This window comes from Podarcis filfolensis (genome assembly GCF_964270895.1).
Source record: "Podarcis filfolensis genome assembly, chromosome: 14".
Classification (NCBI taxonomy): domain Eukaryota; kingdom Metazoa; phylum Chordata; class Lepidosauria; order Squamata; family Lacertidae; genus Podarcis; species Podarcis filfolensis.
This window is the reverse complement of record NC_139616.1, coordinates 10,773,836-10,801,047: the sequence shown is the minus strand read 5'-3', so window position 1 is coordinate 10,801,047 and position 27,212 is coordinate 10,773,836. Positions and strand designations below refer to the sequence as shown.

General features: G+C 45.0%; 1 protein-coding gene across 1 annotated transcript; it reads left to right on the top strand.

Moving 5' to 3' along the window:
* Positions 1–2,352: 2,352 nt before the first annotated feature.
* On the top strand, positions 2,353–26,856 carry LEO1 (LEO1 homolog, Paf1/RNA polymerase II complex component). The gene is made up of 12 exons (XM_083586561.1): positions 2,353–2,595; positions 6,076–6,852; positions 7,716–7,820; positions 10,913–11,007; positions 12,092–12,237; positions 13,355–13,439; positions 15,300–15,394; positions 16,563–16,697; positions 18,110–18,245; positions 20,664–20,850; positions 21,170–21,267; positions 26,572–26,856. The coding sequence occupies exons 1-12, from the start codon at positions 2,538–2,540 to the stop codon at positions 26,677–26,679; spliced, it is 2,025 nt and encodes a 674-aa protein (XP_083442687.1). The 5' UTR covers positions 2,353–2,537; the 3' UTR covers positions 26,680–26,856.
* The last annotated feature ends 356 nt before the right edge of the window (positions 26,857–27,212 follow it).

Sequence of the window (27,212 nt, the reverse complement as noted above, 5' to 3'; positions counted from 1 at the left end):
GCTATCAGACAAGAGGGAAGACGGTAGGACTGGTCAGATATTTTTAAGGCATCAGGGTAGGGGCAGTCAACATGTTGCCCTCCACAGATGTTGGAGACGTCTGTTGGTCTTCTCCCAGGTTTTTGACTAGTAGAAATACTAATAGAAGAAATATGGCCTTTTAAACTGGGGCAAGGAGTGGAGTTACTGCTCTTTGTTACTATGTTACGTATTTTTGTGTTTTTATATTATAAACAACTCCGTGATCCTCAGATGAAGGACTTTATAGAAATTTAATAAATAATAATGGCCATAAAGCTCTGAATAGGCCCTGAGTTTCTGGGGACCACAGGTGGTGCTTGCCTGTCGGCCATGCTTGTGAGCTGCCTGTAGGCTTCTGTTTGGCACCATGAAAGCAGGATGTTGGAAGAGATGGGCCATTGGCTTGATCTAGCAGGGTGGTTCTACTGCAGGTATTAATATTGTGCAGCATGGGTGCATAGAAGCTGACCCCTTTTGGAAGAAAAATTGTCCAGACCCATAATTACAATTCAAAGCTTTACTAACCAGGACTTCTTTAAAAAACAGGTACAAAAACAAATGATGCATCCAAAAAGTTGTATAAGGCATAAGCATATTCGAGCATATGTTCTTAAATATACATAGCATAATTACGATCAGAGTAAAAATCAAATCTCTCTCCCTTAGCTTGCATTAGCCTGCATCCAGTTCCATGAGATAGGGTTGCCATATTTCAAAGAGTGAAAATCCGGACAGAAAAGTTGTTGAGCCTTGCCCAAAGTTGTTTATGGAAAATTGGCACTGCCGACATGGGCTGCCATACATATTTTCCCAGATAACTACAAATTTGCACCCGGACAATGCTAGAGACAGCAGTATTCTGTATATGTCTGGGAAATTCCGGACAGATGGCAACCCTATCTTGATAGCCTTCATTATCACATCCTTGTCTCTGTGGCGTCCAGAGGAAGGCTAATAGGCAACTGCCTTCAAGCCACAGATTTGCAATATCTTCACATAATCTAAAATTAAACACCACGTGAAAGCTAGCAGACAACAACAACAGTTAAGGATCACTCCAGCTAGATCCCAGAGAGCTCTTTTCTAGCTTAGTATACTCCAGTGGAATTTTCCATTGTTAAACGCTTCAGCAGTACACACACAGGCATTTTTCTCCATTGCAGTGCAATTAAACAATTATATTTCACACGTTCTCAGGTAGCACAGACAAGGCTGGATTTAAGCTACTGAAGGTAATGGGGCCCTTTATATGTCCAGCTGTCCTTTGTCAACAACAAATTGCCGCTGTTTTTTGTGTTGAATATATGCTATACGGTCATTTATGGACCTAACAGGCATCTAAAGCCATTTGACATAACAAATAAGAGCCTACACAACACAAAACACTGTTGTTGTATGTAGGTTTTATTTTATTTGTTTTTTATCTTATATTTTGGAAATGTACATCCAGTTTTTCCCCCCTTTAATTTTTTTGGGGGGCCACCAAGAGAGTGGGGCCATAAGCTTATAGCTTGTTTAAAGTATAGGGACCCCTGACCATTAGGTCCAGTTGTGACCAACTCTGGGGTTGCGGCGCTCATCTCGCTCTACTGGCCGAGGGAGCCGGCGTACAGCTTCCGGGTCATGTGGCCAGCATGACTAAGCCGCTTCTGGAGAACCAGAGCAGCGCACAGAAACGCCGTTTCCCTTCCCGCCGGAGCGGTACCTATTTATCTACTTGCACTTCGATGTGCTTTCGAACTGCTAGGTTGGCAGGAGCAGGGACTGAGCAACAGGAGCTCACCCCGTTGCGGGGATTCGAACCGCCGGCCTTCTGATCGGCAAGTCCTAGGCTCTGTGGTTTAACCCACAGCGCCACCCATGAATTTATGGACCTAATAGGCATCTAAAACCATTTGCACGTAACAAATAAGAGCCTACACAACACAAAACACTGTTGCTGTATGTAGGTTTTATTTTATTTGTTTTTTATCTTATATTTTGGAAATGTACATCCAGGTTTTTTCCCCTTTAATTTTTTTGGGGGGCCACCAAGAGAGTGGGGCCATAAGCTTATAGCTTGTTTAGCTTATACGTAAATCCGGCACTGCCTAAGGGTCATGTAGTCCAATCTCCTGCAATGCAGGAATCCTGCCCACAGCCATCCCTGGGTAGGCTCGAACCACCAGCCTTCTGGTTAACAGCCAGACGCCCTGACCCATTGCAGCACAGATTTTTATCTCTATATAGATTGAGATGACTCTGTTTATTGTCTATCTCTATGCGAACCACTACCGCCCGCCCACGCGGACACTTCCGGTTTAACGCAAGTGGCTACTGTACAGGTTTTCATTTTAAACCGGAAGTGCAGGCCCTGCACCGCTCTATATTCCATCTGTCATCTTCTATTGTAAATCTAGGCACGACTCCTCCCCCCTCAGTCGCAGCTGTTTTACGTCACGAGAAGGCGCCCTCTTCCGCTAGCCCTGCCGCCGGGTCCGCTGAGGTGGCCTGAGGAAATTGGGCTTCCCCTCGCCATGGCGGACATGGAGGAGCTGTTCGGCAGCGATGCTGACACCGAGCCGGAGCAAAAAGGTAACGGGGGAGGGGAGAAACGGACGCCGGGGGGGGGGCATATCGCATTGTGTCACGCATGCGCGGAAGGAGGCCTTGGCTTTTAACCTCTCCCCCCCCCCGCCTTTTGATTCCTTTGAAAGTCTCTCCTTGTTTTCTTGTTCGCGCCCAGAGCTCAGCCCCACGCCTCGTTTTGGTACCAGAGTGCACGAGAAGCGGCCATGCAGAACAAGAGTGCCTCTGAGCATGAACAAAGTGCCATGCAGAAAAAGAGTTCCTCTGAGCATGAGCAAAGTGCCACACAGAAAAAGAGTTCCTCTGAGCATGAGCAAAGTGCCACGCAGAAAAAGAGTTCCTCTGAGCATGAGCAAAGTGCCATGCAGAAAAAGAGTTCCTCTGAGCACGAGCAAAGTGCCATGCAGAAAAAGAGTTCCTCTGAGCATGAGCAAAGTGCCACGCAGAAAAAGAGTTCCTCTGAGCATGAGCAAAGTGCCATGCAGAAAAAGAGTTCCTCTGAACATGAGCATAGTGCCATATTCGCACACAGCTGGGATGAGGTGGGAGAAGGGGACTGGATGCTTCCAAGTTGCTCAGGGCGGTGTGTTGTGGTTTGTTTCCCACCCCTGCCCCGTTTTTTATTCTTGCAACTCTGTGAGGGAGGGCTAGGCTGACAGTGAGCGATGGGTTGAATCCCACCTGAGTGGCTCTTCCCCAGATTTACCTGCAATCAGATTTCAGTTGTTCCCCCCCCCTTCCCAGTTTCATTTTTTCATCCTTCTGGAAGTTGGGGCTTGTGAGACTGCTTCCAGGCACCGCTGGGTCTGAAACATCAAAACTCGCAATATGTGAATGGGGCAAGTGCAGAGGAAGGCACGGTTTCTGTACCTTTTAACAGCTGCGTGACAACGGGGGGAACTTTTCTTTTGCTTTTGTCACAAGCTATGGCTACTATAATCCAGTGTTTCTCAAACTTGGGTCCCCAACTGTTGTTGAGCTACAACTCCCATCATGCTTAGCTAGCAGGACCAAGGGTCAGGGGTGATGGGATTTGCAGTCCAACAACAGCTGGGGACTGAAGTTTGAGAAACACTGTAATCCTTATGTGCCGCTGTTAAAGATACAATACAGTCGTACCTTGGAAGTAGAATCCATTCGACTTCCAAAACAGAAGCCAAAGCACAGCTTCTGATTGGCTGCAGGAAGCTCCTGCAGCCAATTGGAAGCCACGGAAGCCGCTTCAGGGTTCCAAAGACCATTTGCAAACCGGAACACTCACTTCTGGGTTTGCGGCGTTCGGGAGCCAAAACGTCTGAGTACCAAGGCGTTTGGGATCCAAGGTACGACTGTAATTTCCTTTTCATCTGGTCACAATGTTGTGGTCTCTGTCTGTTCATTCGTCTCCATCCCCCTTCTCATGCATGCACATCTATTCTGAAATTCTTCCTCATTTTAGGTACCCTGCAAGAACATCTTAAACAATGCTGCTAGTGTATATTGTTTTACATAGTGGTTTGCTGTGGGGTTTTTTCTCGGATCACAGGAGACTGATGTACTCCATGACGCACTTGTGGACCTTGAATCAGATTTTCTCAGAAACAGATGTGCGTGTCTTCCTACTCTTTCAAATCTGGTGATGAAAATTTTTGGGCAGACCCACCATCTATTAAACTAGAGGCCACTATCAAACAAGGGATTTTTATTGTGGTGATCTCCAAGCTGTTCAGTACCTGGTTCTGTGCACTGGATCTAAGGTCTTGGTGTCTTTTAAAGAAGAAAGAAAGAAGAAGAAAACAGGCAAGGGAGACCTTTTTTTAGACAGGCTGTTTAGGGTTCGATGTGTGGTGGTTGTCATATTGGCAAGCAGAGTGGTGCAGTGCAAGATAAAAAATGTAATCTCTGCCCAAATGCAAATATCATTAAGTCACCCGTCCTCTGATTCCCTACAGGTGTTTTGTACTACAACTATTGTCAGCCCTCGCCAGCACCAAAATGCTGTGACCGTGTTGTTTGTTGTCAAGTCAGTCTATAGCATCCTCATAAATAAACCCACAAAAGTTACTAGCCAATAACAGTAATTGCCAGTTTACCTATCTGTCACATTCTGATGCCAGTCTTATGTGGCTTAAAAGCTGGGGGTAAGCCAGTTTGGATAATATTTTTCTTATGTGGTCACCTGGTGGTGATTCTTGCTTTGCACAGATGACCAGGAGAGCTGCTATTTATGGGCCAGTTTATAGCAGTGTTTCTGAAACAATGGCATAATGGGACTAAATAGCAGCGCCTTAAATATTGTTTTATTTATTTATAAAAATATTTATACACTATACGGTAAAAAGAAAAATACCCAAGTAGTTTACAGCAATAATACATACAACATACAATAAAAATCATATTTAAAAAGTTAAAATGGACGTTAATTAACCATTGCGGAAAGATGCCATCTTAATTGCCTGTATAGGCAATTTAAAGTTGACAGTTTAAAAGTGACGCTCCAGCAGGTGATCTCAGTGATCAAGCTGGGATATAAGGGTTCAGGCTATCCTGTTTTTACTTCAGTTTCCCAGGACATTCTATACAAGATCTTAAAGTAGCTGTCTTATCGCAAAAGAATTTTAGAAATACACTTGAAAGAGAAGTTGCTGAATTACAACTCATTACCAAACTAAAAACTATGGAGAGACCTGGTCTGAATAGAGATATTGGATTCATGTCCCATTATACATACTAAAGCTAATTTTGGTCATCTGTCGCTTTAAAAATCCCTTGCCCTTCCCTATGGAACCAACTGCTGTAACAGCCATCAGCAGTTATAAGGTTGAAGCGACCTCTGCTTCAGAGTATCTGACAAAGTGTGTATTACACACCAAAGCTCATACCTTGAAAGCTTATATTTAGTTGATCTTAAAGGTGCCACTGGAATTATTAAAAAAGATTTTTTCATCTTTCATCTTGTTATTTATGGCAGGTCAACACAGCTATCCACCTGAACCTGTTTTTACTGTTTTGCCCATTTTCAGTCAACATTTGCTTTACTTCTGTATAGTACTTCAGTCATGATTGTTCCTGGACTACTACTTAATTATGATTTTTCACTGCTGTCAGTGTTTTCAGCAAAGTGACTAGTTCTTCAAATTGCATATATCTGATGGATTTGCTTCCTTCTGACTAGGTGAACATAAATACAGTGGTACCTCTGGTTACGTACTTAATTCGTTCCGGAGGTCCGTTCTTAACCTGAAACTGTTTTTAACCTGAAGCACCACTTTAGCTAATGGGGGCCTCCCGCTGCTGCCGCACTGCCACCGCGCGATTTCTGTTCTCATCCTGAAGCAAAGTTTTTAACCCGAGGCACTATTTCTGGGTAGCAAAGTCTGTAACCTGAAGCGTATGTAACCCGAGGTACCACTGTAAAATGGTATTGGTCAGTTGATTTTTATATATGTTATCTGACTCTTTTCCTCTTGCTAACGTTGTCCTTTTATGTTTGTTTGGTTTTCACAGATTCTGATTCTGGGTCAGATTCAGACTCTGACCAGGAGCCTGTTGGCTCCATCAGTAATATTTCTGGTAGCGAGAGCGACAGAGATGACGACCGAGAGGCTTTGAAACCCAGCAACAAAGAATTGTTTGGTGACGACAGCGAGGATGATGGCGCCTCTCACCACAGTGGGAGCGATAACCGGTCTGAGCGATCCTACAATCGCTCGGAAGGCTCAGGGCATTCTGAACATGAGGATAATGACCAGTCAGATATGGACCAGCACAGTGGCTCTGAAGCTGCTCACGAGGAGGACGAGGATGAAGAAGATCACAGGTCAGATGAAGGCAGCCACCACTCTGAGGCAGAAGGCTCTGACAAAGCACGCTCTGAGGATGAGAAGTGGGAAAGGGAAGACAGAAGTGATCAGTCAGACGATGAGGAGAAGCTCCAGAACTCGGATGACGAAGAAAGGCCACAGCACTTGGATGATGATGAGAAGAACTCGGACGATGAGGAGAGACCTCTGGCTTCTGATGACAAAGAGAGGCTGCAGAACTCTGACGAGGAGAAAATGTACAACTCGGATGATGACGAAGAGAGGTTGCAGGTTTCTGATGAAGAGGAAAGACCCCAAAACTCTGATGAGGAGAATATGCAGAACTCGGATGATGACTACGAAAGGCTGCAGCATTCAGACGAGGAAAAGATGCAGAACTCTGACGAAGAGAGGCCCCAGCATTCCGATGATGAAGACCGAAGGCTCTCGGAGGATGAAGAAGAGCATGAGCATAAATCGGGTATGGACAATCGAGGGTGCAAATGTCTAGTCGCAGGGCTGGGGAAACCTTAGGTCTGGAGGGCTCTTGGGCAAGATTCTTTCCCAGCCTTCTACATGCAAAGCATGTGCTTTATCACTGAGCTTGGGCCTCGTAGTCATATCTTGAAGGCTACGATTGCTCTTTTTCATCCACCCCAAATCAACAAGTCTAGCACAATCCATCTTTAGTTTGCAGAGCAGTTGTCCCTTTAGATAATCTCTTGGAATTTGGGTTTAATAGTTGCTCACACTTTTTTCCACTTAAAGGTAAAGGGACCCCTGACCATTAGGTCCAGTCGTGACCGACTCTGGGGTTGCGGCGCTCATCTTGATTTACTGGCCGAGGGAGCCGGCGTACAGCTTCCGGGTCATGTGGCCAGCATGACTAAGCTGCTTCTGGCGAACCAGAGCAGCACACGGAAACGCCATTTACCTTTTTATAAAAAATTAAAACTCCCCCAAAATTTCAGGGTGGCTTGTAATGTTTTGGGGGTTTGTTTGTTTTTCACTTTGATAGCAGTAAAGCTAAAAAAATTGCTGAATGCATACCCAGGGAACTTCAAGGCCAAGTAGGGATATGAGTATCTTCCATTTATATATGCCCACTGCATTGCTTGGTCATTTTTATTTTAGCACCCGTGTGGTTTCATCAACAATACTTTTGGAAGTCCACTGGTACGAATGCCATTCTTCAAAGTGACATTGCTCTGCTGTGTTTTATTCAGGGTGTCTGGATTGTGTAATATATAATAATATATTAATGGAAATACATTAATGGAAATACATACAGTATAATAATAGAAAGTGATGAGGGGGCTTCAAGATTGATATTTGCTTTTGCAGAATCGGCAAGAGGCAGTGACAGTGATGAAGAAGTCATGCAAACGAAACGTAAGAAACAAATTGCATCGGATTCCGAAATGGACAGTGATGTGGAAGGACAAAAAGGTAAGCAGCCCCTCTTCCTGTCATTTGGGAGTAAAAAAACCAAAAACCAAAACTCATCTGAGCAGTTTGCAGTGCCAAGCTCCCCTTCACATCCTCCACTGCAATAGATCAAAAGTTGTCACCGCAACAGTTTATTTAAGCAACTGTTTAACAACAAATCTGCATGTTTGATTATTTTCATGGTAGCTCTGACTTCAGTATTTTGGGTCATCTCTTGTCACTTGCTTTAGAGCAGGGATGTAGAACCTGTAGACCTCCAGATACTGTTGGACTCCCATCACCCCCCAGCCAGCAGGCCAGTGGCCAGGGATTATGGGGTTTTTAGTCCCAACAGCAGCTGGAAGTCCACATTTCCCCTGTCCCTGTTTTATAGGGTTCAAAGGAGGTCAAGTGCTTCAGTGGGAAAGTTCCTATAAATTAGGATTGGCTCCATGTTGCTCCATGGACTGGATCTGGTACCTGAGACAATTTCATCTGGTCTAGAGCTACCTAATACTTACTTATTTCTGCCCCAAATACTATTATTTATGGATTTTTTTCACCCTTCGTCATAAGGTCCCAGGGTGGGTTACAACAAAATAAACGTACGTTGCTAGAATGAGTTAAAACAATTTACACTGGCTTTCATTACACTTGCAAGTTATAACACTACAGAAATACAAAATTAAAATTGGGTATAAAAATTTAGAATTACAATATTAAAATCAAGTTGAACAATTTGCAATAATCCAACGCCAGGTCCCTAGTGTTAACAATGTTTGGCTCCCTCTTCTGGAAACCAAATTTAGTATCTGTGCTGCCGAAGTGAGCACCCTCTCCTGGTATTCTTCTGTGGTGCATATAATTTTCTAGGTCTCATTGTAAGAGCAGTTTAGGAGATAAGGTCAATTTTTGCCAGATCAGTTCATTGGCACCACTTCCTGATTTCCCACATGGTCAGAATGGACCATCCTTAAGTTTCAAAAGAAAATCCCCAGTAGAAAGGCATCTGAAGCACACCACTAAATACCTGGAAGGGTTTACGTCATTGATAAGCAAGGGCAAGGTTTTTTTTAGAAATAAAACAAGGGCAAGGCATACAGAGCAAAGTCTCAAAACCAAAAGAAACATACCTGCTTCTGAAATGACAAAGATTCTTGTGGCACCTTAAAGACTAAGAAGTAAGAAACTTGCTTCCGGTCTAGCTACACGTTCCTTATCACTAAAATTATTTAAAGCAATGTTCTTCAACCTTGGGTCCCCATTTGACTACAACTCCCATCATGCCCTCTCCATTGACCACCCTGGCTGGTAACAATGGGTCTTGCGCAGCAACAGGTGGGGACCCCCAAGGTGGAAGAACTCTTATTTAAAGGACAGGACATCTTTATGACCAGGGCAGGCTTAGCTGAGATCAGCTAGTTTCGCTCTCATTCCCTCTCTGACACTCTCTCGGTTGCTGTGACTCTTTGCCCCGGAGATCTAACTGTCTTCTCCCAACTGACAAAGTTCCAACTGCCACTGAAGCTGTGCCTTCTCCTTCTTTCTTGGATGTTGTTAATGAGAACTGGCTCCTTTAGATGCACAGCTCCTCAGGTCCATCTTCCAAGTCTACCTGATAACTTGGTTACACCTTCCCACAGGCCAGTTGTTGGAAGAAGGTTTCTGTGTAGGGCAAAGGAGTCCAGCTGGAGCAGGAGGCTCTGAGGAAATCTTTGCCTGCCTCCCTCTCTCCAGGAATGCTGGAGGGCAAACTTGGTAGTTAGTTTTTTGTTTTTTTAAATCCTTTGTTTGTAAGGAAGGGATAAACAGGGATGTAAGGCACTTTGGGCCACCTTGTAAGAAAAGTGACTTTAACACATATAATAAAGAAATAACAATTTAATAATAAATGGTTTACATGAAATAATATAAAACTTTACGTGAAATAATATAAAATACTCATAAGAAAATGCCAATAAAACCAACAGATTTTAAAAAGAAGTCAATGTAATAAAATTATCAAAATATTAAGATTAAAAAGGGGAATGCTTGATTTCCCCACCCTTTTAAATAAATCCTCACAACAGCCCTGTCTGAGAGGAGAAAAGAATCAGAATTAGAACAATCTTTATTTGCATCAGCCAGAAGCCGTAGCAAGAAAGTAAAATGTGCTGAAGATAGAGGTGAAAACTTAACTATAGAAAATACATTTTGGGGGTTTACATCAATAATCAAATAATAGATCTTTTCTAACTGCCCCCGCTAAAAACCTTGCACTTTTTGCTGTCACCTGATCATCTTGATCTGCTAAAAGAAAGGACACAGTAGGAATGGTTGAGCAACCCGGCATGGACAGTAATAAAGGGGTCATAACCTCAGTCCTCAAATCTTTATAAAGAGTGCAAGCCAGAAGCACATGAGTCACTGACTCAATACTCCCATCTCCACAGGGACATAACCATTTTTCCAGTGGGGTTTTTTGAAATCGACCCTCAAGTACAGCCGAAGGCAGTAAACTCAATCTTGCAAAAGTGAAAGCTCGTCTGTATTTTGGAATTGTCAAATTTTGCAAATGGGGTGTGCCAAAGTGTCAAAATGACTAGGTGGAAAATAGTCACACCAAGCCTCATAAGCTTTATGGCTGGCTGGGAGTTTGAATGTCATTCTCCGCTTGCCACCCTCTCGGGCCGCATCCTGAGCCATCCATTTAAAGCACTATTGTGCCACTTTAACCGTCATGACTTCCCACAAAGTATCCCAGGAACTGCAAATTGTCAAAGGTTCCGAGAATTGTCAGGAGACCCCCATTCCCCTCACAAAGCTGCAATTTGCAGAGTGGTTTAACAACCAATCTCTCGTCACAGGGAACGCCAGGTATAAACCAGCCCTCTACATTCAACGAAGAATCTGAAGAAGTGTGCATGCACATGAAAGCTCATACCAAGAACAAACTTAGTTGGTCTCTAAGGTGCTACTGGACAATTTTATTTTATTTTTAATATATATTTTTATGCCCCTTGTAGAGTATATTTTCTATAAATAAGGTGTCTCTTAAAAACAAAGCCAGTTCTTCCCCACCTCCAGTTTCCAACCTTCTAAGTATGATTTCTGTTTCTTATTTTCTGGGCAAGGTAATAAAGATGCAATGGATCTGTTTGGAGGAGCAGATGACATATCTTCGGGGAGCGATGGGGAAGACAAGCCCCCAACTCCAGGGCAACCTATTGTAAGTACCTTTGTTGGTCTGTGAGGTCAGAGGGTGGCGCATGTCACCCGGTCCTGCTTTTGCATCAGTGTTGGATTTAACCTGACAACTTGGCCACTAATATTTTAATGCTTGCGCATATGTTAAGATTTGTATTCTCAAATGGTATTAGGAAAAAAGTGGGATAATGATTTGTGATCCTTTTAGAAGGGGTTGCAGATAAGTGTATTCCTTTCAGGACTTTTGAAAGTTGAAGGTCTCTTTTCCCCCGTCTCTCCTGATGCCAGGATTGAGGAACTTTGGTTCCTCCAGAAGTTAGAATCATAGAATCATAGAGTTGGAAGAGACCACAAGGGCCATCGAGTCCAACCCCCTGCCAAGCAGGAAACACCATCAGAGCACTCCTGACATATGGTTGTCAAGCCTCTGCTTAAAGACCTCCAAAGAAGGAGACTCCACCACACTCCTTGGCAGCAAATTCCACTGTCAAACAGCTCTTACTGTCAGGAAGTTCTTCCTAATGTTTAGGTGGAATCTTCTTTCTTGTAGTTTGGATCCATTGCTCCGTGTCCGCTTCTCTGGAGCAGCAGAAAACAACCTTTCTCCCTCCTCTATGTGACATCCTTTTATATATTTGAACATGGCTATCATATCACCCCTTAACCTCCTCTTCTCCAGGCTAAACATGCCCAGCTCCCTTAGCCGTTCCTCATAAGGCATCGTTTCCAGGCCTTTGACCATTTTGGTTGCCCTCCTCTGGACACGTTCCAGTTTGTCAGTGTCCTTCTTGAACTGTGGTGCCCAGAACTGGACACAGTACTCCAGGTGAGGTCTGACCAGAGCAGAATACAGTGGCACTATTACTTCCATTCTATTACAAGCATGGCCAACGGCTGGATATGATGGGAGTTGTGGTTCAGCAACATCTGGAGGGCCAAAAGTTCCCCACGCTTGCCTTATGCTGATGTCCTGAGCAGGCATAATGTTGATAAAATGTATGTTCTCTGTATGGTTAAATCACACATATGCATAAATGGAAGAGATGGAATTATATTTAAAAGCAATAATTTCCTACGTGATTTTCTCTCCCCTCCCCACTGAATAGGACGAGAATGGATTGAACGAGGATCAACAGGAGGAGGAACCTATTCCTGAAACGCGGATAGAAGTCGAAATTCCTAAAGTCAACACAGACTTGGGAAATGACTTATATTTTGTGAAGCTTCCCAACTTCCTCAGCGTGGAGCCCAGGTAAAAGTCACAGGCTCAGTTTGGGAAACAAGTGTTCCAGGGTCTTAAAAACAACAACAGAAAACCAATCTGTAGTGCTATCCACAGATGAGTTGCAACTACAGAGGTACCTCAGGTTACATACGCTTCAGGTTACATACGCTTTAGGTTACAGATGCTTTAGGTTACAGACGCTTCAGGTTACAGACTCCGCTAACCCAGAAATAGTACCTCAGGTTAAGAACTTTGCTTCAGGATGAGAACAGAAATCGTGCTCCAGCGGCGCGGCGGCAGCAGGAGGCCCCATTAGCTAAAGTGGTGCTTCAGGTTAAGAACAGTTTCAGGTTAAGTACAGACCTCCGGAACGAATTAAGTACCTAACCCGAGGTACCACTGTATGTAAAAAAACATAAGTCCTTGCCCCCCCACCTTTAGTCATGAAACATTTGTAAATAGGTTTTCTACAAAAAATAATAATAATGCTAACACGTTAATTCTGTGTTTGGTTTTATTATAAACCACCTTTATTATAAGGAAGAAAGGGAGAATATAAGCATTTTAAATAAACAGAATTGTACTAGGAAAACTCAGGTGTGACTTTGAAACCCTCTGTCTTGGTAGAAGATAGTAACTGAGGGTGGTATTTAATGTAGTGCGAAGTGAAAGTCACTTAGCAGTGCACTTGTTCCACTGGCGAAATGTTTTGCACCAGAAGAAGGTTGTTGCACAATAGCATGCACAAGCAAGCTGTTTGTGATGTTGTTGCACAACGTGCAAACCTTAGGGACATAGGAAGCCGCCTTATACTGAATCACACCTTGGTCCACCTAGATCAGCACTGTTTACACTGGCTGGCAGTGGCTCTCCAGGGTGTCCCGCAGGTGTTGCTGCCAACCCTACTTGGATATGCCAGGGATTGAATTTGGAACCTTCTGCATGCAAGGCAGATGTTCTACAGCCCTTCTCCAATAATCATTCGCCTTCTCTGTTCTCTCTCCCACCCCCTACCATGTGTACAAAGGAACTGCAGCCACAAACCCATAATTGGGTTTTTGTGTGAGAATTCCAGTCCTGGTACCAAATTGTTTTGCAAGGAAAGGAAGACATCCACGGTAACCCATATTCCGGTTTATTGCAGGCCTTTTGATCCACAATACTATGAGGATGAATTTGAAGATGAGGAGATGCTGGATGAAGAAGGTAGAACAAGGTTAAAACTGAAGGTACCGTATACCTTAAATTCTGCCTCCACACAACATGCAAACTTGACATCTTTCCGCAGGGCCTGCAAGACGGAGCTGTTCCGTCTGGCCTTTGGTTTGGACTCAGTCTGACCCTTATGTTTCCCTCCCCTTATGGTTTTGATTTATCGGCTACTTTTAAAATGAGGCTGCATTTTAAATTGCATTTTAACCTGTATTTTAAATTGGTTCCCCCCCCATTATGTTTTTACTGTGATTTTATTGGTGTTAGCCGCCCTGAGCCCGGCTTTGGCTGGGGAGGGTGGGGTATAAATAAAATTTATTATTATTATTATTATTATTATTATTATTATTATTATTATTATTATTATTAGACACTCCTTGCTCTGTCTTGGAACACAATTCTGTCAAGCCTCATGCTTTGGATCAGGGTTGGGGAACGAGCTGTTGTTGGACTCCCATCTCCCTTGAACCCCAGTCTGAATGGCCAATGGTCAGGGATGGTGAGCGCTGTGGTCCAGCTGAATTGGGAGGGCCAGAGGTTCCCCATCCCTTCTTTAAACATTGAGAGCTTGTGTAGCATAGTTCTGAGAGATGGAGCAGTGCACCAAGAAGTCAGCTCAAATCCACTGTTGCGGTGAAGTCGAAGAGGCCCGGCAATTGGTTTCATGGTCCAACTCCTGTTTCCATCAAGAGGTTTCTCATAACGTTCAGCTGAAAGGTACCCTACTGTAACTGATGCCCGTTAGATTAAATGGGCTTAAGTTACAGGAGGGTTCAGATGAAGCTGAGCATTGCAAGAAACTTCTTCCCAGGAAGAGCAGTGAGTAGGTGGCCCTAAGCAAGCCTTCTCCACCCACTCCAGCCAATTGTGGGTCCCCATCTGCAATAGGGGGACAAGAATACCGACCCACCTTACAACGCCATTGTTAGGAAAACATCCATCGCTCTGGGAAGTGATTTGTAAATGAAATAAATAAATGATGATGACCACGATAACTTATGTGAAGTTCTTGAAAGTGATCAAATTACTATTTAAACACAAAATATGACATTCTATGGAACATCAATAGGGCTGACTCTAGAACACCACCATAGTATATGCACAATAACATTCTCTCTGCCAGTTAGAGCACCTGGGGTTTCTTCCTTGGTTTTTGTTTATTTATATCTCCGTCAATGTACAATGGTACCTTAGTTCCCGAATGGCTTAGTTGTCGAACAAATTGGCTCCCGAACACCACAAACCCAGCAGTAAGTGTTCCAGTTTGCAAACATTTTTCGGAAGCCGAACGTCTGACACGGCTTCCGTGGCTTCCGACTGGGTGCACAAAGCTCCTGCAGCCAATCACAAGCCGCGTCTTGGTTTTCGAACTGTTTTGGGAGTCGAACGGACTCCCAGAACTGATTAAGTTCGGGAACAAAGGTACCACTGTATATGGGATTATTACTTTTCAGCATAACAGGGAGGGAGATAGGTTCCTTCCTGAAGAGGCTTACTTTCTAAAATGGGGCACATGGGAAGCAACGGTGGGAATGGAGAGGAGAGAAAGATAATTTCAGGTTTGCATGCATATTATATGTGAGGACTAGCATGTTACACTAAAGTTTTAGCAGAAAAGGTCTGAGCTTGCAGTGGTGGCCTCTCCTCCCCGCCCCCCAGCTGAATCCCTCATGCTACACTGAGCTGTCTTGCTGCTCATTGATTCACAACACTAATGCGTTAAACAAGTTAATATTTTAAACATGAATTCAGCAATTCAGAATACCAGTGTATGACATTCCCACCAGCATTATTCCCCCACTCCCCACACTCTATTTCTTGCAAGCGTTGTGACATTTCTCTCAAGAAAGACCTCCTGCAACTTTGTGTCCCCACAGGTGGAGAACACGATACGCTGGCGAACTCGCCGAGATGAAGAAGGGAGCGAGGTTCGAGAAAGCAATGCGCGGATAGTCAAATGGTCTGATGGGAGGTCAGTTTGTGCCTGATCCTGCTTGACCCATTCTTCTGAACTGTAGAAAGAAACATGTTGTGTAGCATAGAGTTCTATCTCAGGTCTCGTTCACCCAGTTGTTATTATTATTGTTCTGTTTTCTGAGGTGAGTGAAAGAGGGCATGCATCCATGAAGGGGCTGAGTCTTCCTGCAAGGAATCATGCGGCCAGCTTTTAAGCAGTTCAGTGCCTTACCTGGGACAGAGCTCTGCCCTACCGCTTCATTCAGCCTCATTGCATCTCACCTTTCTGGATGCCTTTTATTTTATTTATTTAAATATCTATATACCGCTGTTCGTATTGCGGCTGCTTTTATTGCTGTGATCCAGGCTAAATGAGCTGCCCCACTAAAGGTCAGAAAAAGCTACCAAGGTAGCTCAAAATAACTAATGCCTTCCACCCACTTTGGAACAGAGAAGGCTCCAGTGGTAGACACCTTGGTGGAAGTGCTGCTCGATGGCTGATGTCGCTACCTGTATGAAAACCCACAGGAAGAGGAAAGTGCAAGGTGCTGTCAGTGAAGCTTAAGAAGCCCCATATCCCTCTCCTTTGCTATTTCCAATTTTGTTAGGGCATCCGTGTTATGGCAGGAGGGCCTGGAGGCAGTAGGCAAGAATACATAGAAAAACATATCCATACAGCACGTTAAAGAAAGCTGACAATAAACAACGATAAAAGACAGGCTAGGAACAGAACCAAGGAGAGCATAACTATAGATTGGGAGAATTAGCAAGTTTCACACAGGCACTGACAAATTCTGTAACACCTGTAAAAAAATAATAATCCATGATGTAAGGAGTCGTCAGAATGTTGTGGGATAACTCTGTCTTCACTGCTCTGTAAACAGATAATAACATCCTATAGCTAGTTCGCTTGTATCAGCTGGGCCCCTTCCATTAAACAGAAAAATAACTCGAAGGCTGCCTGCTGCAATAAGGCTTCCTGCCTAAGTAAAATGGGAGCAAGGAAAGGAGACTGGAGAAAAAGGACAAAGCTGAGACAAAATGGCAGAGTGCACAATATGGGCATCACGGGCCTGTAAATACATCAGTCGAAGTACTCAGTTGGCTTAACGTACTTGTATAAGCAAAGCAAATAAGGCTCTTGGCTTGTGTGCTAATCGAAGCAATCCTCCTTCCTTTTGAAGCATGTCACTACATTTGGGGAATGAAGTGTTCGATGTGTACAAAGCACCATTGCAGGGGGATCACAACCATCTCTTCATCAGGCAAGGAACAGGTCTTCAGGGGCAAGCCGTGTTCAAAACAAAACTAACCTTCAGGTAAGCACGTGGATCCCATTGAGTTGAAAATACTTACATGTAATAGCATCACAGTGAATGTGAAAGAGGATACAAGGTGATTTGCCTAATTATTTCCAAGGAGGGTAGCCATGTTGAAACAAGAACTTAGAAACTTGCAGTAATTACAGGCATTAATTAACTGACCAGCATCAGGATGTTTAGATTATTGTCATCAGTGCTGCTGTGGTCACTGACGATTTTACATACCTTTTAAACTTTAACATAATGCTCAGAATCTACTTCTCTGCCCTCTTAATTTCACATCTTACAGTTCCCACCCACCCTCAATCCTATCTATCTATCTATCTATCTATCTATCTATCTATCTATATCTCTCTTTCTCTTTCTCTTTCTCTTTCTCTTTCTCTTTCTCTTTCTCTTTCTCTTTCCCCCCCCCCTCTCTCTCTACCTTCCAATTCAGGAAAATATGTAATGCATCTGATGATGTGGACTCTAGTCTACAGAAGCTTATGCTATACTAAATATGTTAGTCTTTAATGTGCCACAAAACTCTTGAATCGTTTTATTATGGTCTATGGCCTGTAGCAGGCAGCAGTATTTGGAATTAGCCAGGCACATTTTGCACCTGGCTATCAGCCACTTGCGACCAAGTGAAGATACCTGGGCACAGGCTGGCACCTGACATCACCATCTGACTGGCTAGCGGACAGTAGCGTTTGTTGGTTTTTTGTTGCCATGCTATGGCGCGAGTCAGATTTTCGCTGAAGCTGAGAATATACACAATTCATTGTCAGCTTTGTAATCTTGTTTGATAAAATATATGCATCCAAACATTCTGTTAGTGTGCCTGTAACCTAGCTTTAAAGGGCCGTATGCCGAATAGCTTTTATATCTCAGTTTCTAACAGTATCAGGTAGGGAACCTCAGCCCCAGGAGCCAAATCAGCTGAAGGCCTGGCTTCAAGAGAGCACTGCACAGCTGAAGGCCTGGCAGTCAGCTGGAATCATGTGTTAGGAGGTCCCCTGAAGTACCTCTCACTTTCTCAAGAGAGAGAGAAAATTGCTGAAATTTAAAATGGAGATTTTGTTCTTTCCAGGGATACAAAGTGCTTTCTCTGCAGAGGGAGAAGTGTTCTACTTTTAGGAGTGTTTCCCCCCTCTGCAGAGATTCCAAAGGGGCTCCCTGTAACTGACAATCAGCTGGTCATTCCTCACAGGGAGCCTCTTTGAAGGCAACCTCCTAGTGCCCGTGGCACTGAAAAGGCTTCTTCAAAGGAGGTTGCTGCAGCCGATGATCAACCCACAAGATGGTCTTGGCTACGGGTTGGCATAGCGTGTTGTGTGAATCAGCTCAGTCACATGCAGTTGTTTTCTCAAACCTGCAGTTCCCTGAAAGAAGTGCTTTTTAACCCAGTAACAATTTTACCGCAGGCCTCACTCAACAGACAGTGCCACACACAGAAAGATGACTCTCTCGCTCGCAGACAGATGTTCCAAGACACAAAAGATTCGTATTTTGCCCATGGCTGGCCGTGATCCAGAGTCCCAACGAACAGAAATGATTAAGGTACAGATTTGGGGTGGGGTAGCTGGAATCAAAATTTGCCTTCTAAGCCATTATTAAATGTGTCCCTTATATGCAAATCTTAAAATATTGTTTGTATGCATGACTCAGCAGCATCTTTAGACTTGCTGCCCTCAATGCAGCTAGCCTCTCGCTCGTCAGGAGTCTGAATTGCCATAGAAAACAACCTTACCTACCTTGGCATCTCTGTGCGTGGCCAGGGAGCTTCTTTGAGCCTGCAAACAGTTGAAAAGGGGGAGAAGAATGGAACAAGAGGGGATGAGCAGAAGAGATAAGAGTAACTTTATATTTGCCATATCCTACAAAACTCTGTATCGGAATCTGGCAGTCAGTCTTTATAAACCATTTTATGGTATCACCAGCACTGCTAGGTCAGAATGGGCAGTGGCTCGCTGCTATGTTGCCAGTGGACTAAAATACATTTTCCCCCTATTTGGTGAAATGGTGGAGCTGAGTTGGGAGCCAAGTTAATATAAAAAGGTAAAGGAGCCCTGACAGTTAAGTCCAGTCGCAAATGACTCTGGGGTTGTGGTGCTCATCTCCCTTTACTGGCCAAGGGAGCCAACGTTTTGTCCACAGATGGTTTTTCCGGGTCATGTGGCCAGCATGACTAAGCCGCTTCTGGCGAAACCAGAGCAGCGCATGGGAATGCCGTTTACCTTCCTGCCAGAGCAGTACCTATTTACCGTATTTTTCGCACGATTGGACGCACCGGACCATAGGACGCACCTAGTTTTCAGGGGGGGGAAATCAAGGAAAAAATATGATTCCCCCCCCCCCCCGCAGCTCTGGGAGCAGTGGACAGGCTGCACGCAGCCTGTGCGCTACTCCAAGACCTTCTCCCTGCTTTTGCGGGAGGGGGCAGAATTCCCCCACCTCCCGCAAAAGCCCACAGGAGCCCCGCGTGACTCCTGCGGGCTTTTCGACCAGGAGGGAGAAGGGACTGAAACGGCCAGTCAGTCCCTTCTCCCTCCTTGGGGAAAAGCCCCCAAGAGCCACTCGCTCTTTAAAGGCTGCGCGGCTCCTGCGGGCTTTTCTGCGAGGTGGGGGAATTCCCCCACCTCCTAGAAAAGCCAGCAAAGCCGTGCAGCCCATCTAAAGAGCGCACAGCTTTTACCTGCTTTTGCGGGAGGTGGGGGAATTCCCCCATCTCCCGCAAAAGCCCGCAGGAGGGAGAAGGGACTGACTCGGCCAGTCAGTCCCTTCTCCCTCCTTGGGGAAAAGCCCCCAAGAGCTGCACGCTCTTTAAAGGTCGCGCGCCTCCCCGCTGCCCCCCATCCTCTGGGGCTTGCGATGGGGGAAGCGATGCTTTCCCCACCGCTGGCCTCAAAGCCGGGTTGGAGAGTAGCGGGAAGGCGTCGCGCGCCTTCCTGCTGCCCCCCATCCTCTGGTGCTGGCGATGGGGGAAGCGCTGCTTTCCCCACCGCCAGCCTCGAAGCCGGGTTGGAGAGTAGCGGGAAGGCGTTGCGCGCCTTCCTGCTGCCCCCCATCCTCTGGGGCGGGCGATGGGGGAAGCGCTGCTTTCCCCACCGCCAGCCTCAAAGAGCAGACTCTCCTGGCTTCAGCGGAAGCAACGCAAAGCCTCCGGAGCGCAGGCTTTGGAGGCTTTGCCTTGCTATCGCTGAAGCCAGGGAGCCTGCATTCGCTCCATAGGACGCACACACATTTCCCCTTCATTTTTGGAGGGGAAAAAGTGCGTCCTATAGAGCGAAAAATACGGTATCTACTTGCACTTTGGCGTGCTTTTGAACTGCTAGGTTGGGTTAGGGTTAGTGACAGAGCAATAGGAGCTCACCCCATCGCGGGGATTTGAACCGCTGACCTTCTGATTGGTAAGCCCAAGGCACAGTGGTTTAGATCACAGTGCCACCTGCATCCCATTCAAGTTAATTTAGCCTGAAGCAAAACAAAAAACCTTACTTGGATCCTTCTTCCTCCCTCTCTAACCTATTGATCAAGGTGTGTAATCCAGGCCAGAGCAAGTCATGAAACAGAGCACATGAAACCTGTGCAACATTGCTCTCTGCTGCAGCATGTAGCAGAAAAAGAACCTGGAATAAAAGTGGAGTGAGACTTAACTGCTGCAAGAATGCCAAAGCCTCATTTGCATTGGCATTCCACCGGCTTCTGAAGATGCACCTGTTTACACAGGCACCCCTACGATCTTGACCTGTTTTAATGTTTTGTTTAATAGGATTGTTTTACTGGGTGTTTTAATTATGGATGCTTCTATTCTAATATTCATGTAACTGGTGTACTTTGAAAACCACTTTGAATTCTGCTTGGGCGATAAGAGGGGTGTAAATTAGTGATGGGTGATGTGCAGGGCAGTGCACAGTCTGAGCCCTGTTTTGAGAAATCCTTGGCACACCCCTGTGTTGTTGCCATTTCCCCCTGCAGAAAGAGGAGGAGAGGCTGCGAGCTTCCATTCGCCGGGAGTCCCAGCAGAGGAGAATGCGAGAGAAGCAGCACCAGCGGGGACTGAGCGCCAGCTACTTGGAGCCTGACCGCTACGATGAAGAGGACGAAGGAGAAGAAGCCATCAGCCTGGCAGCAATTAAAAACAGATATAAAGGTGGAATAAGAGGTATGGTCGGCTTAGCGCGGAGTCTTGGATTTATCTGGTTTAAGTCCAGGGAGCTGCTTCAGGCTTATCACACAAAGGAAAAGTGGAGCATTAATACCTAAGAGGAGGATGGTGGGAAATCCTTTTGGAAATAATATGTGATTATTTTGTTTGTTTCGTTTTGCAATGGCCAGTGATGACAAGCAAATAATGCTGATAGTGCTTCATGGAGGGAAAGGATTGTCACTTCTAAGCGGCCAGTTTCTAAGTTACGGTCAGTTTTTCTAGATTAGCTCTTGAAGAGAAATGCATATACACTGTATATATTTTTCCCTTTCAGAGGAGCGTGCTAGGATTTATTCTTCAGACAGCGATGAGGGCTCAGATGAAGATAAAACGCAGAGATTACTGAAAGCGAAGAAACTCAACAGTGACGAGGTGAGAGAAATGGTGAAGGGGTCTATTTTGAGTGGCTCAGGTGTTAATAATAATAATAATAATAATAATAATAATAATAATAATAATAATAATAATTTATTATTTATACCCCGCCCATCTGGCTGGGTTTCCCCAGCCACTCTGGGCAGCTTCCAACAGAACACTAAAATACAATAATCTATTAAACATTAAAAGCTTCCCTAAACAGGGCTGCCTTCAGATGTCTTCTAAAAGTTTGGTAATTATTTTTCTCTTTGACATCTGGTGGGAGGGCGTTCCACAGGGTGGGTGCCACTACCGAGAAGGCCCTCTGCCTGGTTCCCTGTAACTTGGCTTCTTGCAGCAAGGGAACCTCCAGAAGGCCCTTGGCGCTGGACCTCAGTGTCCAGGCAGAATGATGGAGGTGGAGACGCTCCTTCAGGTATGCTGCACCGAGGCCGTTTAGAGCTTTAAAGGTCAGCACCAACACTTTGAATTGTGCTTGGAAACATACTGGGAGCCAGTGTAGGTCTTTCAAGACCGGTGTTATGTAGTCCCGGCGGCCACTCCCAGTCACCAGTCTAGCTGCCACATTCTGGATTAGTTGTAGTTTCTGGGTCACCTTCAAAGGTAGCCCCACGTAGAGCACATTGCAGTAGTCCAAGTGGGAGATAACTAGAGCATGCACCACTCTGGCGAGACAGTCTGCGGGCAGGTAGGGTCTCAGCCTGCGTACCAGATGGAGCTGATAAACAGCTGCCCTGGACACAGAATTGACCTGCGCCTCTATGGACAGCTGTGAGTCCAGAATGACTCCCAGGCTTACTTTAATTGGTTTGAAATATAGACCACTCTGTACCTTGGGGTGGAGAACCAAGGGCCCTCCAGAGGTTGTTAGACTTCAGCTCCCAGAATCCCTGGCCATCGAGGCCAAAAGTCAGGGATGGTGATGTCCTACAACATCTGTCTCTGCTGTACATGTTAGTTTGAAATGCCAAAGACTAGTCAAGCTCTCTTACCTTGGACTTCTTCTATGACCTAATGTTTCCTGAGACTTGCCATACTTTTTTTTTTTTTTTTACTGTTTCACCCAGAATGTTGTTGTTGTTTAGTTGTTTAGTTGTGTTCGACTCTTCGTGACCCCGTGGACCAGAGCACGCCAGGCACTCCTGTCTTCCACTGCTTCTCGCAGTTTGGTCAAACTCATGCTGGTAGCTTCGAGAACACTGTCCAACCATCTCGTCCTCTGTTGTCCCTTTCTCCTTGTGCCCTCCATCTTTCCCAGCATCAGGGTCTTTTCCAGGGAGTCTTCTCTTCTCATGAGGTGGCCAAAGTATTGGAGCCTCAGCTTCAGGATCTTTCTTTCCAGTGAGCACTCAGGGCGGATTTCCTTAAGAATGGAGAGGTTTGATCTTCTTGCAGTCCATGGGATTCTCAAGAGTCTCCTCCAGCACCATAATTCAAATCATCAATTCTTCGGCGATCAGCCTTCTTTATGGTCCAGCTTTCACTTCCATACATCACTACTGGGAAAACCATAGCTTTAACTATATGGACCTTTGTTGGCAAGGTGATGTCTCTACTTTTTAAGATGCTGTCTAGGTTTGTCAGAATACTCTGGCTTTAATGTCATTTTAAAACCAGTGTAGCGCAGTGGTTTAGAGTGTTGGACTAGAACTTGGGAGTCAGGGCTCAACTTCTTGAGGGTAATGTACTGAGATAAAAAGTTGCATCACAAAGCCTGCTAGCATCCTTCAGACTCGCACAGATTCTAGTCTGAAAACATTGTTGTCTCTTAAGATCGTAGCTGGAAAGCATCTGTTTAATGCTGTGATTTTAGATGCCTGCATGTTTTTACTTAAGTGGCTGAGTATCCAGCATGCCCCAAAAGGCTTTGGTCTTGTGTTTCAAAAGTGGTTGGTGACATGGCATTGAAGAAGGGAGCCTCCAGTCAAAGAAAAGCCTTCTCCAAGCCTTCTCCAATCAAAGGGCTTCTACAAGCGGAATTCTGTCTGGTGCCACAAATTTATCATTTCTGTGTAGGTGAAAGACAACGAAACCATGACTTCTGTTTACTCCCCCCCGCTTTCCATTTTAAAAGCAATTTAGTTTGCTAACCTTCAACTTCACCACTTGGTGGCGCTTAAGCATTAAAAAAAGAGAGAGTAGCACATCTGCATGGACCACAAATTATGGGCTGCACAGACTTGTACTTTAGTATGCATCTCATTGCAACCATTTTTCTGCCCTTGCTCTAAAAAAATGATCAGAGGACCGCTCTCTTTGCGCTAGTGATGTTGGAGTTCAGCAGAACTTTTCAGAAAGAGGTAGAGAAGTGAATTAGGGTAGAAGTCCAAAAGAAGAATTCTGTACTGCATTGAGATCCGTTGACATGCATAGTGTGTGTGTGGGGGGGGGGAAACCTTGGCTGAATTCAATCTGTAGAGGTTCATCATTATTTAGGAGGTCAGGCTTATTAAAGTCAGCATTTAATTTGTGCCTAGACCAGAGGTGCGAACTTTTGTGAGCCTGCAGGCCGCAATTCTCTTCTGGACCGCCTTCTGAGGGCCACATGCTGGTGGTGGGTGGAGCCAGAGACAAAAGTGGGAGGGGCAATGCATGGAAAGTTTATCTTGAATGGTAGGCTAGTTTCTACACGCACTCTCACACCCTGCACCTGAGATTCCTCATCCCTGACCCAGACCAAGCAGCCCCACAGGCAAGGAAGCATTTTCGGCATCCCCTCAATTTGTCCCTCTTTTAAAAGCCTTTTTTATTGTGGTCATATCATTTCACGACATGGATGCTCTGTTTGCATGCATGAATTCAACTTTTGTCCATGCCTTATGAACTGTTTGCACTAGTCGTTTCAGCTTCTGAGTAGATGGTTGAATCAGCCGCCCTTGACCCAGAAGCCACTCCTGCTCACCCCCCCAAAAAAATTCTAGCACCCCAGGCACTTCCATGAATCTGGACCCACGTTGAATGGGTGTCCTAGGTTCCGTTATGTTAAGCTTTATAGCGAAAAATGAATCAAGTAATTGGGTTCATTAATAAAAAAGCAAGTAATTTTCCAGTTGGTAGAAAGCTGTTGAAATTCTACTTCACTGCGAGAGACACACATTATGGATTACTTCATTAAAATAACTACCAGCCTATTTTGAAGCATGTGTTGCAGAGGCTGACTTTGAAATTCTCAAGGACTTCATTTTGATCTTTCATTTGCACAAAACCTGGATTTGTGTTAATAGTCAGGGAGTAGAGGATTGCAATTAGCTTTCACCCAAAGTCCCAAATCACCCAGTAGCACTTCTGGCTTCTTATAGCTGAAGGAAAAATATTAAACTTGAATGCATTTGGGTCGGTTTTGTTTTTTTGCGGGTAGGTGGTGCCATTTGCTGAAGTATTTTGTACTAGGATACATGATCTTCTCTGGGGGGAAAAAAGAGAAATCTTTAAGCTCATCACTGTTAATGCATTCTGTCTTAAAATGGGAAGTGGTTTCATTGTAAATTAGAACAGGATACTTACCTGAAAATTAAGAGCAAATTATAATTATCACATTGTTTGCTTTTCCCCCAGATTTTGCACACAGTCTATGTTTTGGCAAAACAAACAAGATGCGTTACCTTTTGCTAACAACAAGCAATTAGCTGAGATCTAGGCTGAAATCATAACTACTGTAATATGCCCATCAGGCAAGGCAAGAGTCTCTGGGCGATGTAAGGCTGCCACTGAAAAGGGCATCGCTGTGTTGAGTTCACACCTTCTGTGATGTGTAGTGACACTCATGTCTTGACATCATGGAACCATGTGAATTTCCACAACAATGAACAGTGCCTAGTTTGGGGGACTTGCAGTAGATTTTATGCAGGAAGCATTCGGATACTTGCTTCCTGTCCCTTCTTTGGAAGCCCCAACAAACATTAGGTTGCATCTGGTGCTGCTGTACTATTCACACAACAGACTTTGCTTGTGCAGTTGATCTGCAGCCCCCTGGGCACCCTCAAAGTCTGCTCCAGAGGGCTGGGAAACCCTCCAAAGCAAATTTTTGGGGAACACAGATGCCAACAGCAAATGGCTTGTATCCATCTGTCTTGAGAGGCAATGGAAGAGTGTGCCATGGCGGGGCAGGGGGTGTCAAACCGCTGGAAGGTTACAGTGCCTGCTGTGACTGTAGAGATGGGAGAGGCATGTTTTACTGCAGATGGCGATGTCCTGTTTCATTGGGACAGGTGGACCATGGCATTTCTTCTCTCTGCGCTCCTCCCAGCCGTCATTTTTCCTCTGGTCACCGCTATGGATTCATGACCTGACTGTCTCCAGGCGCCTGCAAGGAATTCCCACACGGCAGGGTTGATTTTGCCAGCCTTCGTGTCATGTTTGCAGACATTTTTGTAACGCAGAGTTGGTCTGCCAGTGGGCCTGTTCCTGAAGCCAGCTCCCCGTAGAGCGCATCCTTGGGGATCCTGCCATCTTCCGTTCTGTGCACATGACCAAGCCAGCGTAGATGTCTCTGAGACAAGTGTGTGAACATGCTGGGAATGTGGGCTTGTTTGAGACTCTATTGCTGTGTTATGCCCAAAATCTTCCTGGCACAGCACATATGGAAGGCCTTGAGATGTCACTCCTGGTGGGTTTAGCTCTAGGAAATTTAACTTTTGCGTAAACGTGATTCGGGTACTGTTGATGTGGCTGTTTTTTTTCAGCTGTCCTCTGTCCTGTTTGCATCTTTAGATAGCCAAGCGTAAACAGTTGCAAGATTCGTTGCTCCTTAGTCCAACCTCTTTTTCCTCTAAATGTTGCCTCGTTATTAACCAAGGAGGGAGCATAATTTTCTTTGGGAGCATTAAATGCCTTTTTCTTAGTGCGTGGATGATCCAAATTGCAGTTTTAGTCACTTAAAGGTAAAGGTACCCCTGCCCGTACGGGCCAGTCTTGACAGACTCTAGGGTTGTGCGCTCATCTCACTCTATAGGCCGAAGGCCAGCGCTGTCTGCAGACACTTCCGGGTCACGTGGCCAGCGTGACGAAGCTGCTCTGGCGAGCCAGAGCTGCACACGGAAACACCGTTTACCTTCCCGCTAGTAAGCGGTCCCTATTTATCTACTTGCACTTGACATGCTTTCGAACTGCTAGGTTGGCAGGCGCTGGGACCGAGCAACGGGAGCGCACCCCGCCGCAGGGATTCGAACCACCAACCATGTGATCAGCAAGTCCTAGGCACTGAGGTTTTACCCACAGCGCCACCCGCGTCCCTACATTTAGTCACTTACACCTAGAGAAATGCTCATTTTGGCTTAAAATCGATCTGCTTTCCTGTAGGAGGGTGAGCCATCTGGTAAAAGAAAAGCAGAAGACGATGAGAAGGCAAGCAAGAAGCACAAGAAGTACGTGATCAGTGATGAGGAAGACGAGGACGAGGATGCATAATGCAAGCCTGAGAGTCTACAAGACTCGTGTAAATATATATAATGACTGCACTGTTCTTTTTGCAGCCAGGATGTAAGTAAACCTAATGAGGATTTTTATTTTATTTTTTACAAAAGAAACTTGCATTCAGATCTGTAGTCTTAAAATGAATAAAGATTTTTGTTGGACCCTTTTAAATTCCTTTTTTTTTTTAAAGGTGATTGCTTTGTTCCGCTGGTATATGTTGTGGCAGATTTGTTTTAGATCTGTACCCATTTCATCGTCAAACACTGGGCTCGGCAAATGCTAGGTTGTTGCTGGATCGTTGACTGCATCAAAGCTGGGTGGTTCCACATACCTTATTTCCTTTAGTTTTGGGGGGAAATATATTGTTAATTTACCCTAAACTTGTGATCCGTTGACACCTGAGAAGCTCTCCTTATGACGTTCCTCTGTGTAATTGTAACGCCGTCTAATAAAATTCATGCGTTTTCCACTAGGGTTTTATTCCCCCCTCCCTCAAAAATAATGCTGCTTTATAACTTGCTGGAATT